The sequence below is a fragment of the Lepidochelys kempii genome, chromosome 2 (genome assembly GCF_965140265.1).
Source record: "Lepidochelys kempii isolate rLepKem1 chromosome 2, rLepKem1.hap2, whole genome shotgun sequence".
Classification (NCBI taxonomy): domain Eukaryota; kingdom Metazoa; phylum Chordata; order Testudines; family Cheloniidae; genus Lepidochelys; species Lepidochelys kempii.
The window spans coordinates 242,364,590-242,382,439 of NC_133257.1; the positions used below are offsets into that span (position 1 = coordinate 242,364,590).

General features: G+C 41.8%; 1 protein-coding gene across 14 annotated transcripts in view; it reads right to left on the reverse strand.

Annotated features, from left to right (window-relative positions):
• The window catches only part of PARD3 (par-3 family cell polarity regulator), a 650,009-nt gene that overhangs the window by 405,066 nt on the left and 227,093 nt on the right, over positions 1-17,850 (reverse strand). For 13 of the 14 annotated variants that reach the window (XR_012157609.1, XM_073334436.1, XM_073334432.1 and 10 more), the window contains exon 3: positions 10,421-10,601. The exons of the other annotated variant lie outside the window; for it this stretch is intronic. Coding sequence is in view for 12 of the 13 variants with exons in the window: in XM_073334436.1 (XP_073190537.1) it covers positions 10,421-10,601 (181 nt within the window). In the remaining variant the exon portion in view is untranslated. The remainder of the gene's footprint in view (positions 1-10,420; positions 10,602-17,850) is intronic. 14 annotated transcript variants of the gene reach the window in all.

Genomic DNA, 17,850 nt, shown 5'->3' on the forward strand with positions numbered 1-17,850 from the left:
CCCTGGCTGGGATGACTTAATTGGGGATTGGTCCTGCTTTTGAGCAGGGGGTTGGACTAGATGACCTCCTGAGGTCCCTTCCAACCCTGATATTCTATGATTCTATGAAGGCCCAAGGACTTAAATGTGGCAGAGAGTCCCAGGAGTTGAAATCGTACCTGATCAGGAGCGCCTGCTCATTGGTGAGCATGAGCTGGAGACCTCCTGTCGAACAGACCTTCTTCCCAAAAAGGTCTAACTTTTTGGTGTTAGTCCCTGTTAGCCCTGCCTTTTTCACTTGTAGGCTGCCAACACAACCAATGAGCCTGGCGGTGGGTGAGTGTACAGGAACTTTAATCCCTTTGTCAGGACAAAGTATTTTCTTTCAGTCTTTTTTGCTGTCAGCTGAAAGGATGCCGGGGTCTGCCACAATGCCCTGATGGGGTCCATAATGGCATCATTCAGGGTCAAAGCCACTCTTGCAGGGCCTGTTACTTCCAAGATTTTCACAACAGAGTGGGAGGACTCTCTAATTTCCTCCACCTGGATACCCAGGTTCTGAGCTACCCTCCTTAAGAGCTCTTGATGTGCCTTACAATCCTCCTGCAGAGGTGTACTATCAGTTCCCGCAACCGCCTCATCTAGGGAAGAGGAGGATGACGTCTGGACCAGCATCAGGCCCTACTCTTCACCTCTGGTACTGGCTGGGTCCCGTGATGCCAACTCCTGGTACACAGCACTGGCCTCAGTATGGAGGCTGAATCATGTTCTGGTGATGGATGCGGTGTGGGGTTTGAAGCCACTGAATATGACCTCCTAGAATGGGAACCTGTCTGTGCTGGAAATACCCAGGTGTTTCAGAAAAGCATTTGCACAGGGAACTGCCACTGCCCTGGTGGTCATGCTGCAGGTGGGATCTCTTGGCTTGGATCCATAGGGGGATAGTGCCTGCTGGAATGGCAAGGCCAGCTCCTCCACAAGATGCAAGACTACTCCTCTGAGGATCCTGCTGGAGACCAGGATGAAGCAGTGTCAACCGATGCCAGTGAGCAGTGCTGGGAGGGAGGGGACCGGGCCTGTACCATCATGGCTGGTTTCTCCTTCAAAACTATCAGAGGCCTCGAGCCTGCAGAAGACTTCCTCGTTAGTGCTGCAACTGACAGCTCCTGTATGGCTGGGGATGTGGGTACTGGTAGCATGAGTAAGTCCCTCGCTGCCACGAATGACTCTAGCATTGACAGTACCAGTAGAGTCGTGGGGCTACAATGCCTCTCTTGAGGCAGCAAGTCTATCGGCATTGGACTCAACAGCTCTGGTTATCAGTGCCACACGGTAGACTGACGTGGGTCGCACCCTGGCAGTGTCCCTCTATCCTGCTGACCTCGGTGTTGGCGATCGCCCTGTGTCGGTCTTCCTTTATTATTTCCTAGGCACCGGCAATGGTGAATGGTGCCCACAATCTCCCACCAATGCATCTTTCTTCGGCACCAGGGATGTTTGACAGAGCCAAGGTTCCTTAGACGCAGTCAAAGTGTCTCGCCTCGATGCCGGAGATGAGGCACAGCACCAGGTGTCCTGAAGCAAAGCTGGGGCACTCCTTATCAAGGAGGTTAGCAGGGTTCTCTAACTAATAACTGAAACTTAACTATTAAGTTCAATCAATTTAAGGAAGCAACCAATCAGGAAGAGGGTGTTGAGAAGGATGGATTTGGAAAAGGAAGGTGCCAGCACTGTCATAGCCTTTCTGCAGCTTTGATCAGGTACACACCCAATTTAAACTTTAAGATTAAAGTTAAATCAAGACAGAGAGAGACAGAGAGAGAGACAGACAGAGAGAGAGAGAGAGAGAGAGAGAAGTCCACTGAGGAGTACTTGCAGAAGCAAGAACAAGTCGTGGTTCCAACACCACCACAGGTAGTAAGAAGGAACTGAGGGGGCCATAGGGCGGCAGGGGCCTTTATACCAGCACTATGAGAGTGTGACTCCAGACGGCACCAGAACTGATCCGGCAGATACCACTAAGGGAAAAATTTTACACTAGCAGAGCTCGGGGCAAGTACACACCCTACATTGGAATGAGCATGAACAATCACTCGAAAAATTTAATTTTAATCTTAAAGTTCAAATTGGGTGTGTACATGGGAGTTCTGGCAATCTGAAACAGAGACCAACTTAACATTAGGCCAGCACTGCGTTAAATTGCAACACAAGGAATGTACATTATGGTCCTGAACTTCCTAACTTGATAAAGACTGGGAGGAGTGCCGTGCAAGAAAGAAGCACCTTGTAGTGATTTTAAATGATTTTACAGAGCTAGTCAGCATCGCTCTTGTTGAATCTCACATCCAGAGTCAGCTGGAGCGACAGCTGTGATGAGCAGGCCTGAAGGCTGGGGCACTCAAAGCTGACAATGGAGAATCCCAGGGGCTCTGCTGACCCTTCCCCCCGGAAAAGTAAAATCTGAGCAACAGCTCCTACTTAGCTGCCAAGAGCTACAGGTGTTTACAACAACATCCAGTGTGGTAAAAGAAAATCTCATCTTGGATCCTGGCAGGTACAGAAGGCTGAGAGCGATGCTCAGGTAACACTTGGGGGATTTTTAGTTCTTGCAGCAGAATGAAGGACATCTGAGCACCCCCTCCACATCACTCTTTACGAGCTCACTTTCACTGCCCTCACACTTACTGCAATGACTGTTTCTGAGCACGGAGGGCTAAATATAAATATATTTGAAATATTTAGGTCTACACATATAGGACCTGATCCAAATCTCATTGAAGTCAATAGAAGAATACCCTATTGACTTCAATGGTATGGATCTGGTCCATCGTTGTATTTCATTATTAATATAGAAGGAACTGTCATCTTGATTTAATTTTAATCTTAAAGTTCAAATTGGGTGTGTACCTGACCAAAGCTACAGAAAGGCTATGACAGTGCTGGGACCTTTCTTTTCCAAACCCATCCATCCCCCCCACCCATTTCCTTGTGGGTTGCTTCCTTAATCCTTCACTATTTGGAACTGATGTGATTTCTAGATACAAAGCCAATCTCCAACAGTGTAGGGGATTCAGAGAAAAGAAAACAAAAATGGAAGTGCAAAGCAATTTCTGATACTGAAAAGGAAATGAAAAAATAAACACACTCCAGAGAAGTAAATAAGAGATTTGTATCTAGTGCAGCAAAAAGAGAAGGAAGAATTTTATCTGCCAGGCTCTCTTGTTGACAAAACAATCCACAATATAGGTGTTTCCATGACATGTATTAATGAATTAAGCATCCAGACAGCTTGAATGGAAGAGGAAAATGGAAGGGAATACTTATTTCCCATTTAAAGAAAAACTGGGTTTTTTTCAGCAGAGCATGTGTACGGTTTGTTGAACCAAGTGACCTATTTCTATGATTATTTATTGCTTTTAATACACAGCTTAATGATATTCTCCCACTCTTATTCTTTGGAAAGATACATGAAAATAGTGTAAGTTATCCAACTGCATCATAGGGGGTCAACTCCACACCTCAGGGAAAGCCCAGCAGTTTTTGAGACCCAATTTGATAGCTGCCTTGGACTATCCCTTGTTGAGAGAGCAAGGATGGCTGCCATGAACAACAACTCCCATCCCACATCTCTCCACTTTGCCGGCCTCTAGGGGAATGACATCTACAGCACTGCTCAAAAGCACCCTGATGAAGAGTTCAATTGATTTTAGACATCTCTGGTATGGAGAAAAGAGGAAACAGTCAAAATGGGCAAAAAATGGAAGTGAGGAATTTTTTAAAATTTCAAAACAGCAGCATAGATTAACATGTGGGAAAGAGTGCCAGAATCACAATCCCATCTGAAGCAGCGACAAAAAGGTAAGACTTGATAGAATACGACTAGAACTAATATGCTGCAGTGCCTTCAATCCCTAAACACAGTAACTGATGCCAGGAAGGTGACAAGCTTCCAGGTGGATCTCGTGGCTGATGAAGAAGTCCCATAGATGGAGTGCCTCTTGGCAGAGAGCCAACAAGTGCACTCCCCCTTGCTTGCTGATGTAGAACACCACAGCTGATGTGGTCCATCAGGACTCATACAACCTTGCCCGACAGGTGGGGCAGGAAGACTCCACACGCCAGCTGGACTGCTCGGAGCTCTTTGACGTTTATGTACAACTTCACCTCGTCCGGGGACCACATCCCCATGTGTCTGGAGGTTGCTGAGATGCGCACACCAGCCAAGCTCCTAGGTGTCCGACATAAGCTCCGATGGAGTGACGGAGGCTGTCGAAAGGAACCCCTTCCAGGACTGTCCTGCGGTTGGTCCACCATTGCAGCAAGGTAAGTATTGCCTGGAGAATGGTAACCATCTTTTCCAAGGGGTCTTGGGACTGGGAATAGACCATCCACAGTCATTGTTGCAGGGACTGCATCCAGAGCCTCACCTGGCAAGTGCATGCTGCCATGTGATCCAGCAGATGCAGTCTGCCCTTGATGAGCCAGTAATCGAGGTACGGGTAGATCTGGATACCCGGGCATCTGAGGTAAGCCACATCCACCGATATGCACTCAGTAAATACTCTCGGTACTGGGTGGTAGTATAAGTATTCATGCCCCTTGTTGGCATAAAGTACTTGCATTCGGCACTCAGAGATAAGGGCCAAGGAAGAGGGGGTCTGCCACAGGGCATCAGTGATTTTGGAAACCCCTTCATGAAGGGGTAGGGCCACCCTGGGGAGACCGAAGGGGGCTCCAATGAGCCTATCTCTCTAGTCCCGAGGCATGACAGCTTCGCGTGGGCAAGCGATGGCAAGACGTCTCTCTCGATGGGGAATGGTACCACTGAGGCGGGGACACACGCATAGGTCTCAGAGAAGGTTTTCCCCCCCAAGACTGAGATACCGCTGGAGCCGGTGTGGGCAGCACTGGGAGCACCAGGATCTCCTGAGCTGCTTGAATGGCTTCGGGCATCAACTGCACCTGAAGCTGGCTGGGGCCTGCACCGCTATCTGGAGTTGCAGGCAAGTACAAGATGGGCTGCACCGCTAGACTTTATCTGGGGCCTGACTTCCTGAAGGGGGAGTTGAGCTGCCCAGCACAGGTCGTGGGCTTGCCCCCAGCCCTCTCCTTTCCCTTACGGGAGGTATGAGATCATCCCTTAACATTCTTCTTCAGCTTCATGACTGGAGTCGTGGAGGGACACCAGTGCCGGCTCGTTGATGACGCCAGGGGAGCACTGAGCGTGGAGGCCATGGTGCTTGGTGCGGAATCAGACTGCTGCTCCAGGGCCTGAGTGAGTGCCGACTCCATTAGTAGCACTCTTAGATGGATATCGCGCTCCTTCTTCGTCCTATGTTTAAAGGACTTGCAGATACAGCACTTGTCACTTATGTGCCCCTCACCTAAGCACCTTAGGCAGCTGGCATGCGGCTCGCTGATGGCCATAGGTAGTTTGCAGTGATCGCAGGGCTTAAAGCCTGGGGACTGGGGCATGCCCCGTCCCCCAGCTGAGTCCCGTTCGGGACTAACAAAGAGTTGAGAACTACTACTAAGGGTTTAACTGAGAAACTACTCATTATATATAACTATTTTACACATTTTCAAAGTTTGCAAGAACAGAGAACGAAACAACACTAGCTGAAGCAGCAGATGTTCCAGCACCGTCACTGGCGGCAAGAAGGAACTGAGGGTCGGGGGGAGCCAGCAGCGCCCCTTATACTGCACCATGCGGGCGCCACTCCAGAGGGCACCAAAGTCGGTCCCTTATGGATACTGCTAAGGGGACAACGTCCGGCACCAATGCATGTGGCGAGCGCACACACCTACTATAGACTGGACATGAGCAAGCATTCGAAGAAGAAAGAAGTCTTATGAGTTGTTCCCTGAAGGTGGCATGGACCTGCACGGTATACAAGGTAGCTTGGCTGACATTGCATAGGGAAAAAGAACACACTCGGATGGGTAAAAGAAGCCACCTTAAAGAGCAGAAAGTTCAAATAAGTATGTACAAAATATCTGAGGGTAAGACGATTGTTTCAATGATGTGTGGGGATGAGAGGGCCTGGGAAGGCAGAGTCCTCTCTAGGCATGTCTACACTGCAGTTAAACACTCATGGCTGATCCACGTCAGCTGACTTGGGCTCGCGGGGCTCCCCCATCATAGGATCTCAAGACCCCTGGTTCCAGATTGAGCCCGAAGGTCTACACTGCAATTTTACAGCCCAAGCCTACTGACACAGACCAGCTGCTGGTGTTTAATTCCACTGTAGACATAGCCACTGAGGCTCTTGTGGAGCGGAAAAAATGGCAACAGGGAATGGCCCTGGAAGTGCATGCTCTTTAAAATTTCACTGGCTCACCAGGTCAATGTTCCATGCAGGTGGCCAGTCTGTAATGGTTAAGAAACCATCAATATGAATACACAAAAACTCCTCCTGAAAACTGAAAAAAGGGGGAGTTTTCTGACACACACAGTCATCTTAATGAATGCCACCATGTCTTATGGACTAGTACTAAGAATAGCCAAGCATCAGGTGAGAAATTTTAGGTACAGAGTGAAAAAGACTTCTTCTTTAGAATATAGGAGGATTTAAGGCACAACATGCTGAAAAGGGTGCAATGTACTGCTAAACGTTTCACTGTAAAGATGATAGCACACAAAATGCAGTGTCATGAACCATGTGATTACTTTCATTTTACTACTGTATTTTAATACTTCCTTCACTATATTGATTTTCAAATACAGCTAATATGGTGCAGGGGGGATTATTCCCTCTACTGTAGCTACTGAAATATTCAAAATGAAGTTTGGAACACATTTTCACACCTGTTGGTTATTTAAGTAAATATAATTATAAATTAAAAATATAAATACAATATTTTAAAGGAGAACAATACAAAGTAAAGGACTAACAACATTGGAAGTAGCTTAAAAGGGAATTTATTTATGGTATTTAAATGCAGTACTGTGAAGCAAACAACTTGGTTCACAGACAGCGCACCCGCTGCTGAACTGTCACTGCCTGACATCCTGTCTTATCTGCCAAATTGCTCATTAGGTTTGGCAATTTTCACCTGCGCCTCCAGTTTATATTTCAGCAGGGAATAAACATCAGTCTGTTTTAACAGTCTTCTGCAGTGAGCTTCCAACCTCCTCTCAGAAGCAAACAGGCACACGCAGATACAAAACATGTTGTGTTGTGTATGGTTATAAAAAAATCCAGCTCAACAACTGATGAAATACAGCAACAGGAAGTTTAGCTTACTATAAATAATAATAATACAAGGAGAATGGGCTAGAATAAGAAATGTAACTGTAGTAAGCACTTCTATGGATGGCTGATGCTTTCACAGTATTGCCCAGCATTATTCTCATTTTCACATTTAGGTGGAAAGATCCAATTTGAGCCACCCCCATATGTGCACAGTATATGGTTATGTGTTTGTGCCTGGGGAAGATGACAGTCCAGCTGGACCTTATCCATCTCACCTTTTTTCCTTTCTGAGGGAGGATTGGTGGTGTGACTTATAAACAAAATGGGTAACATGGCAACCAGAACAAAGAGATGAAAATCTCAGCAGGCCCTTAATCCCCAGCGTAGACACTGCCTCAGAACAGAGACCACTATATACCACTTGCATCCAGGTGAACGGTAGAAGATGGGGACAGCAACACTTTGCAACTGAACCCCTGAGAAACACAGCCCAGCTTGTGGGCAAAAAAGCCCCAGAGATGTAAAACAAAATGTCGAAAATGCTATAAAACAATTGCAGCCAGAACACTGTTTTTCATCTGTTAGAAGTAAAATATTCACTGCCAACCCTGCAATTAACTAGAAAATTACAATAATTATAGCAATTTTGTATCCCATCTCCAATCCAATTAATAGATATATGACCTTGTCAACATGTAATAATCAGGATCTGCATCTACCACAAAACTAGAAGGGTTTTATATACTGAATAGAAGTTACACAGTAAGAACATGATTATGTTAAATCCTGTAAATACCATTTGTATTCTATGCTTCCCTTCACAAGTTAAAAAGAAAATACAAGAGGCATATTATTTCTATTTTCAACATGTATTCAAATAAAATACTTGAAATAGGTATGTCTAATATCGGATAATGTTATTGGATTGGCTTCTATGCCATGGGCTGGAACTCTTTATAACACAAAATGCATCTCATTGCCAACATACAAAGAAATACATTCTAAAGAGTAAAAGGAACATCTCTGATTGGTATTAACATATTTATGCCAAAATATTTCACCCATTTTATTTTTGCATGCGTTCACAAAAGCACTTCAAGATGCTACATTTCATAAGTGTTATAATAATACTTTGCCCTTGTCTAGCACCTTTTTATCATGGGATCTCAAAGCACTTTACAGTCACTGCGTATCCTTCAACATGTTTGTGAGCTACTTGTGTATCATCATATACATTTTATAGAATAATCAGCTGAAGTGGAGTGCCTTGTCCAATGTGTCACAGTAGCCTTGATACAATAATCACTGTGTAGATGCCCTGGAATACTAACAACACACAGCAGAGTGCACAATGGGGGGACATGAACGTCGTCGTCAGAGGCACAGAACCTCTCTGACCCAGGACCACCAAAGCAGGAAAGGCTGAGTTCCTGCCGGGTCAGGGTGAAAGGAGGGAAGATCGAGCTTGGGCCCAGGGCCCGATTGAGAGAGGAAAGATCGAGCTCCTGCTGGGGCTGGGTCCAGGTAGAGGGAGTGAAGATTGAGCTCCTCCTGAGACCAGGTGGGGAGCAGGGCCAGTGAGCTCCTCCCAAGCTGGTTGTGGGGGGGGGGGGGCAGTGAGTTCCTGGGGGGCATGTGCCCCCCAAAATAGGACAAATTTAAATTCCTGAGCACACCCCTGAAAACACACCATACACCCACCCTAAGGGGGCATCAACACAGAAAACATTCATTAATGTTTGCCTACAGTTGGGAACTCCAGAGGACACTGCTACTTGCAGGGCTCAGGCCAACAACTGGGGTGTGCATTTGGCAATGCTATATTTCCATTGAATAAATGCAAAGTCAGTCAGTAGTACAGCTGGGAGTAAAACACAAGTACACATATTTCTCCTTTAGCCACTTGACCATACTCCTTCCCTAAGCTATTTTGGGTTATTTACAGAAGCTTAAGGTGTATTTTAAAAGAGCTGCACCACAATTCCAACTAGTGAGACTGCAGCTTACTTTAAAATGTTATTCCCACATACTTGATACAGACAATTCTTACAGATAAATCCTTTAGAAAAAAATCCTAATAGAAAAAAACAAACTTTTCTAGAGGCTTTTTTAAAATCAATTTTATGAAAAAAATTATATTTTGCTTAAAATTTTACATGATAGTTCAAAAAATCAATGGAAAAATATTCTCTGTTGATTTACACAAAGTTTTTAAAAGGTATTTCTTCTTTTAAAAAAAAGCCATTCCATTTTTACAGAAATCTATGTGCTTTATTAATATTGAATTCTACATGAGTTTTCCACAAGGGAATCTCTATATTATATATCAGATGTCTAAGTAAGATGAAGTATAACCCTTGTGCAAACTATTTTGAGTTAAGTAATATTCCCAACATCTTCCCTGCACACAGATTAGGAGGACGAATGTAAATTAAATAAATAAATGGGGGGGGGGGAGAGAATGCTGGTGGCTCCTGGGGAGGGTATATTAATTACCATCTTTCTAGTTTTTTGTTTTGTTTTGTTTGTTTTTTTGATTTTTTTTGTGTTGTAACTTAAGACTAAGCCAACACCCAAAAAAAGGAGAGCCCCCCCAAATTTTTACTATTTATAATATAATAGTGCACAGAGACCCCAGTAGAATCATGACCACATTGTGCTAATTGCTGTACAAACACAAAGATAAATGTAGTTCCTGCCTGACTGAGTTTACAGTCTTGAACACATAACACTCCCAGTTTTGAAATAAACAAAATAAAAGACTTTTCCGACGGTTTATAAAAAGAGGATTTTACTATATGCATCACCAGGTGTTTCAGCTGAAGGGTGGTAAGAGTAACATACCTGCATTCCCAGATTTGGGGGAGAGTGCACCTACTGCTGTTTATAGTTCCTTTTTACCCCTTTCATCTTCATTATATAAATCAAAACTGGCAAACTGGAAACTACACACACAGCAACTTCACTTGGAGATTTTGCTGTAATTTTCTGTGTTTATGCAATTTAAAACTGGAGAGAGACAAAAAGAGCTTATTGCTGTTTAAAGCCGCCTATATCCAATTTATTAAAATGGAGAGGTTTATTTGCTTGCATGCACCAAACATTTACCCAGATTCTGAACTTTAATCCGCTTTTGATCAGGACAGATAATGAATCATATTCCCAACAGCAGTAACGGATAACAGAAGCTGGCATCCTCGTAAATTAAGATGAAATGTGCAGAGGCAATGAGAGTTTTTACTTACTTGCACGAAGAACTGAAGGTGTGACCTCAATTTCACTTGTTGCTTGATAAGGCTGAAAGGCTGACACAGAGTTGGAGCCAAGTTCACTGCCAAAAATCTCTGGACTTTGAGTGCCCGTCGAGCTAGCGCTGGTGCCATCACCACCATGATGTGGATCTTGTTCATCAAATATGGCTACGAGCTGTGAAAGCCAATGTAATCTATTGTTAAAAAGACAGCAACATAAATGTGCCATTGTAAATCAGCACTACATTATCCCTTCTTTAACCACCTAAATAGGTGAGGGCCAAGTCACTCCATGGGTTGTCCTCGTACCTACCAATGGCAAGTCCACCAGGAATGTGGTACGGTCATACAGGCTCAGTGCCAAATAACACACCCCATAAAATGAGCAGGACTGGGCTGAGAAAGGACAGGCTGACCAGGATGGAGTCACATCTGTAAAAAAAAAGGTTCCTTTCTCTGGCAACCCCCTGGGAGATGCCTTTGGCCCTATCTTGCAGTGAATAAATCAGCATCACCTCTTGTAGATGCAAAGGGGCACAATTTGTACTCTCCTGTACCCAGAGGGTAGAATGTGCCCTGAAAGTATAATGGTAAGTAACAACAGACAGCATTATTAAATAAATGTGTCTGACGAGAAAGTATACACATCAAGAAATACTAGTGTATGTAATGAAGGATATGGAATGTATGGAGCCATCCTAAAATGTTTTAATTGTTATTAAATACTGCACATTATGTATTTTAATACAATATGAGTTGTGTGCATCTCCAGCAGAATTTCATTAACCAACTCCCCAGAGATACTTCTGTCTTTGCACGAAGGAGGATTTCCAAAGGTTGGCATAAAAAATAAAAACAGTTGCATTTAGAGCTTGATAAAGATTTATACAAGTCACTTTAATTAAAGGGAGACAAATTCCCTAAATCTATTCTCACTGCAACACAGAGAAAAAAATTATATATTTAAATGAGTGTTAGATATTTTTCCATAAGAAATACATGCCACATTTATTTGGAATGAAAATTATCTATCCAGTTTTGTCAGCTTCAGTGAACCATTTTAAAAACAAAAGGCAGGTTCCATATGAACTCAAGTTTAAAGCTGAGAACTTCAAGGAGGAAGATTATGTTGTTTACCAGTACTCTCGTGCAACTCTAAACTGCTTTGTAATGCAACATCTAACAAGCACTTCCAAGAAAGTATTGCCTCCGACTGTCCAAGCTAGAGGTTGAAGGGACACAGACAACATAAAATCAGATTTCTCTTTGAAAATTGTTTACCTACTATTATTCTAAGACCTAAAATTACCACAATCAAAAGAGATTATAAAAAATATATATTTTCTTTAGTTTTTCCAGTTTGTTTTATTTGTGAATGGACATCATTTGCACAGTTAGTTTCATTGTTGTTTGTGTGGTACCTTGATAAAACAGGGGCAAGAAAAATACTTATAGACATTAGAATATGTGATTTTGAAACCAGAAAACTTGGGATCTCAAGGTATCTGAAACAACTTTTAACACTTTTTTTTTAAATGACTAGATTTAAAGGTTGTCAATGTCCCTTTAACTGTTGCAGAGGAAGAAAATCTCTCAGGCACATCCAATGTGCCCCTCACTATAGTATCTGGCGTCATGGGCAAAAGAGTAAGAATGACGTGGTGGGTAGAAGCTCAGTACTTTTTCCAGGTGAATTTGAAAGGCAGAGACCAAAATAAGAACAGAACTGTGATAGCAGACAACTAATATATTTCTCTTTCTCAATTCATGAAATCACACACAAAATATATCTTCCCTTCACACCAAAGGTATATGAAGGCTGCAGAGAGGTTTCCTCTTCAAATTATTACTAGGACTGTCAATTAATCACAGTTAACTCACATGATTAACACAAAAAAAGTAATCCTGATTAAGCACAGTTTTAATCGCAAACAGTAGAATACCAATTGAAATTTATTAAATATTTTGGACGTTTTTCTGTATTTTTAAATATATCGGTTTCAATTACAACACAGAATACAAGGTGTACAGTGCTCACTTTATATTTTTATTACAAATATTTGCACTGTAAAAATGATAAAAGAAATCGTATTTTTCAATTCACCTCCCACAAGTACTGTAGTGCAATCTACCGTGAAAGTGCAACTTCAAAAAGAAATTTTTTTACATGACTTTGTTTTTGAGTTCAGTTATGTATATCTTTACAGCCTACAAGTCCATCCAGTCCTACTTTTTGTTCAGCCAATCACTAAGAGAAACAAGTCTGTTTACATTTACAGGAAATAATGCTGGCCCCTTCTTATTTACAATATCACTTGAAAGTGGGAACACGTATTTGCATGGTACTTTTGTAGCTGGCATTGCAAGGTGTTTATGTGCCAGATATGCTAAACATTCATATGCCCCTTCATGCTTTGGCCACCATTCCAGAGGACATGCTTCCATGCTGATGATGCTCATTAAAAAAATAATGCTACAATTACTTAGTGACTGAACTCCTTGGGGGAGAATTGTATGTCTCCTGCTCTTTTTTACCCACATTCTGCCATACATTTCATGTTATAGCAGTCTCGGATGATGACCCAGCATATGTTGTTCGTTTTAAGAACACTTTCACAGCAGATTCGATAAAATGCAAAGATACCAGTGTGAAATTTCTAAAGATAACTACAGCACTTGACCCAAGGTTTAAGAATCTGAAGTGCCTTCTAAAATCTGAGCGGGATGAGGTGTGGAGCATGCTTTCAGAAGTCTTAAAAGAGCAACAATCTGATGTGGAAACTACAGAACCTGAACCAACAAAAAGGAAAATCAACCTTCTGCAGGTGGCACCTGACTCAGATGATGAAAATGAACATGCATCAGTCTGCAGTGCTTTAGATCGTTATCAAGCAGAACCCATCATCAGCATGGATACATGTCCTCTGGAATGGTGGTTGAAGCATGAACGGACATATGAATCTTTAGCGTTTCTGGCACGCAAATATCTGTTGCATAAATTCTTGCGATGCCAGCTACAACAGTGCCATGTGAACCCCTGTTCTCACTTTCAGGTGACATTGTAAACAATTAACGGGCAGTATTATGTCCTGCAAATGTAAACAAACTTGTTGAGCGATTGGCTGAACAAGTAGGAGGACTGATTGGACTTGTAGTCTCTAAAGATTTATATTGTTTTGTTTTTGAACGCTGGTTTTTTTACATAATGCTACATTTGGAAGTTCAACTTTCCTGATAAAGAGATTGCACTGCAGTACTTTTATTAGTGAACTGAAAAATACTATTTCTTTTGGTTTTTATAGTGCAAATATTTGTAATTAGAAATAAATAGAAAGTGAGCACTGTACACTTTGTATTCTCTGTTGTAACTGAAATCAATATATTTGAAAATGTAGAAAACATTCAAAAATATTTAAATAAGTGGTATTCTATTGTTTACCAGTGTAATTAATCATGATTAATGTTTTAAATCATGCAAATAATCACGATGAATTTTTTAATCACTTCACAGCCCGAATTATTACTAAGACTTCAGTGTCTTCATAAATATACCAAAAGCACATTTTTGGTACTCTGTGAAGCATCATAACTAATGGAAACTGATACTTGTAAGCACGTTTTGTGATTTTTATCCTCAATGTTATTTACTTATTTTTAGCTGATACATGAATTTACAAAATTCAGTAATTCACAATGGCTCAACCTGGGAGTGTAAATTTGCAGGCTTCTATTGACTATGACACTGAGGAGTGGGAAGAATAGTCTTACAGCATCAGGACATGAAAAATACATTTAAAAATTTCTCGAAGGGACACAAACTGTTTTTTCCCCTACAGAATGTGTATAAAACTGTGTCCCAAAATTACATTTTGTTCCTTTCAAGCTAGCTGACAAATGTTCTTCGATTTCTGGCATGATAATATCTTTTACTGTAAGTTGCCTCCAGGTATCTCTGTATTCCAACTAGTCAGTCTGTAACCTAAAGACTATACTAACTGTACAAGCCCTGAAAATTAGCATTTCCCATTTCAAGTTTCCCCTTTGGTCCCTGCACATCTCAGCAGTTATTCACCAATTCTGACAGCACCAAACTTCCTTCATAAGTTTTCAATTCCATCGAAAAACACATCGAGTTATAACATTTCTACACACTACTGGGAAAAAAATATAAGCCATATTCCAGTTCTGAGATCCTGATAACTTCATTTTCTTATTCTACAGTAATGGTTTGTGGTTCAACACATCAGGCTTACCCTGCTGCAGCATTTTGTACATTTACTGTAGAACACATTAGTAATTTTATAAGATTATCATCAATATCATGCTCTCTAATGATAGTCTAGAAAGTCTTCAGCTCCGGGGGACTTGCAATGAGTGGATTCAGACCTTCCAAAACTGGTGTTAGGGCAATGGTGAGGTTGTAGGAGCACAGAGTAGAAGAGATGTGCTCCGTTAAACCAATGAGCTCCTCTTACATTTGTCCACTCCTGAGCCACTGTTTTTGCATGAAAAACACTCTTGACAAACAACCAGCTCAACGTTATCTTCGAGAAAGCTGTCCATTCATCAGACTTCACACACCTAGGGCTTCAGGACCTATTCATTAAGGATGGAGAAACCATTTTTGTGCCCATGAATCCCCGGTATGCACAACAATAATTTAACCTGTGTTCTCTGGGAACCCATGCTTTCATTACATGTTTATATATATATTAGATGTACAGATGTCCTGCAAGAAGCAGCCTGGGATGCCAGCTACACTTTGAGGCCAAACATGCATTATTCATCTGACACAGCATCTGGGAAAGATTACAAGACCAGCTTTTATCAGCCTTATCTACAATGGTAAAAGTGTGGAATCATGACAGGCTTTTACTGTCCAGCAGAAAAAAGAAGATGGAGAATGAAGAGGAGCTTCTTTTCTTAGACATCACCACCTAGGAACATGCTTCAAAATTCTGTTGAATAAATTCTGAGAAGACATCATCATTAACTTTTCTAAGAAAGAATTTAACAGAATTGGCTAATAATTTTGGAGGGTGCAGGCTGTTAACAAAACACTGTGCAATAACTTTCTGGAGCTTTTTGGGGCCAATGGCAACTTCTGATAGTTCAACATCAGGGCGACCATCTCTCTGTTGGACTTCCAGTTCTGGACCATATTGCTCCTCATTAACTCTGAGAAAAAGATCATGCAAGCAGCTTCTGTCCTTATGGCTGGAGCCCCAAGAGCCTGAGTCAGCTTGCATGGGTCAACTACAGGTTTTTCTTTGCAGTGTAGACATACCCTTCGCCTCCTTTGTAAACCCCAGCCCACAGGTGGGACATTACAACCAGGCAGAGAGCTCAAAAGTTCTTCCCCAGGTCTTCTTGATTCCCTCAGAGGTGAAGAGCGAAGTTCCTGATTAGTGGCATGAATTAGATCTAATCACCCAGGGTTTGCAGGGCACAGTGACTGAACTCTTGGACCACTCTATCAATGAACTGATAAACTGACAGACAGGAATGAAATCTGGCATCAAGAAACCACTGGGTTATCACCATCTCTAATTTAGCTAAGTGACAGTCTTAACTCAGGTTGACGTGTGTATTGCAAATTACACTATGGAAACAGCAATAGGTAAATTTTAAATATTAAGCCAGATCCTCAGCTGGTGTAAACTAGCATTGCTCCATTAAAGTCAAAGGCACATCTCCAACTTACAGCAGCTAAGAATCTGGCTCACAGTTTGTGCATATGTCGGTGTGCATATATATTTGTTTCAACTGTTGTCTTATTAACAGCACGTTTAAATCTAGATCCAAATATTCTAAAATCAGATTGTATCATGAACAAATCTTTCAATTCCAGTAACAGAAATATTCTGCTGGTCAAATAACTATATATTTTTTTAAACTAAAACCTAAGAGCTAAATACAGAAATCCAAGTAATTTAATGTTGAATTACAGACAAAGTAATATTTTAGAAAAGCAAGGTGTTGGCACATATATAATTGGATTCCATGTAATGTGCAAAAAGCATTTAAATAAAGATCATCACATTTTAAAAATAGCTATCAGAGTTCAGTACACAGTGAAGGCCTAATTGGTGAGCAAAATAATGAGGATGGGCTATTCTGCCCATCGTTCCCTTTTAAGGTCCTCAAAAGAAAAGACTTCTGGGAGAAAAAAGCCAGAAAAAAGAAGATGTCTGCCAACAACCACTGCAGTGAGCTTCACCATCCTGGCTGCCATCCCCACCATCTTCTGGGACACAGAATCTACTGTGATTCCATCAGGCCTTTATCACCCTAATCCTCAGAGATGCCAGACTGGCACAAAGAGAGAGATCCAGATGACATTGCCACCTTCACCTGCTTTTGTTAAATCCTGACCATCACCTTATTTTTCCCTCTATCTTATCCCTCTCCTTTTTTCTTATGTCGACTAAGAGTCTGGCTTAGCCAGCCATGAGGATATATTTTGCAATACTTCTGTAAACCTATGACCAGAAAGGCAGAAAAAAAAAATGCCCTAAATAGCCCGATATTAATACAAGTTTGCCAGGTCCCAAAGAGGCTAATAAAACCATGTGCTGGTCCTGTTTTTCCACAACAGTGAGATTGCAAGTGAAAGTCAACACAGAAACAGAAGCTGCATTTTCTGCCTTTGTTGTTCTTTTCTTTCCCTTTGTGAGTGTGCGTGTCATTACAAAACAGGACTGGACGGTAACAACCACCACAGCTTCAGCCTATTTCAACTAACCTCTTCTTCTCTCCAAAAGGGCAATTATTACCATCTAAGAGACTGTCAAACAACGAGAGAGAAGGTGGGTGAGGCAATCTTTTAATGGACCAACTTCTGCTGGAGAGACAGATGTGCTTTCAAGTTTACACAGCGATAATATGTCACATTTCAAATGCTTTGCTTCCCTATTTTCTGTATCTTTAATAAAAATATTTTTAATGATGTGTTTGCCATGAAATTAACCAAGCTAAGGTCTCTGTCTACCAAACCATGAACCTTATTTAACACTGTTTAATGTTGGACACGGGCATGGTCACGTTAACACCATTGGGACTCTTTCAGAGCATATATTCTATTGAAATTTATATAACAGAACTCATGTTAGTTGCTTATCTACTATGACCAGTAAGTCCCCTTCAGAATCACTGCTTTCCAGGATAAAGTCCCCCATTCTTCATTCACTGTTTCTAGATGTATAACTTGTCGTTTAGCTGTATTAAAATGCATTTCGTTTGAATTGGCCGAGCATACCAAGCAATCCAAATCTCTGTACGACAACCCATTCTCTTCATTATTTACTATCCTGTCAATCTGTGTGTCATCCACAAGTTTTATCAGCAATTATTTTATTGTTACTTCCAGATCATTGATAAAAACTGTTGAATTGTGTCGGACCTAATACCAATCCCTATGGAAC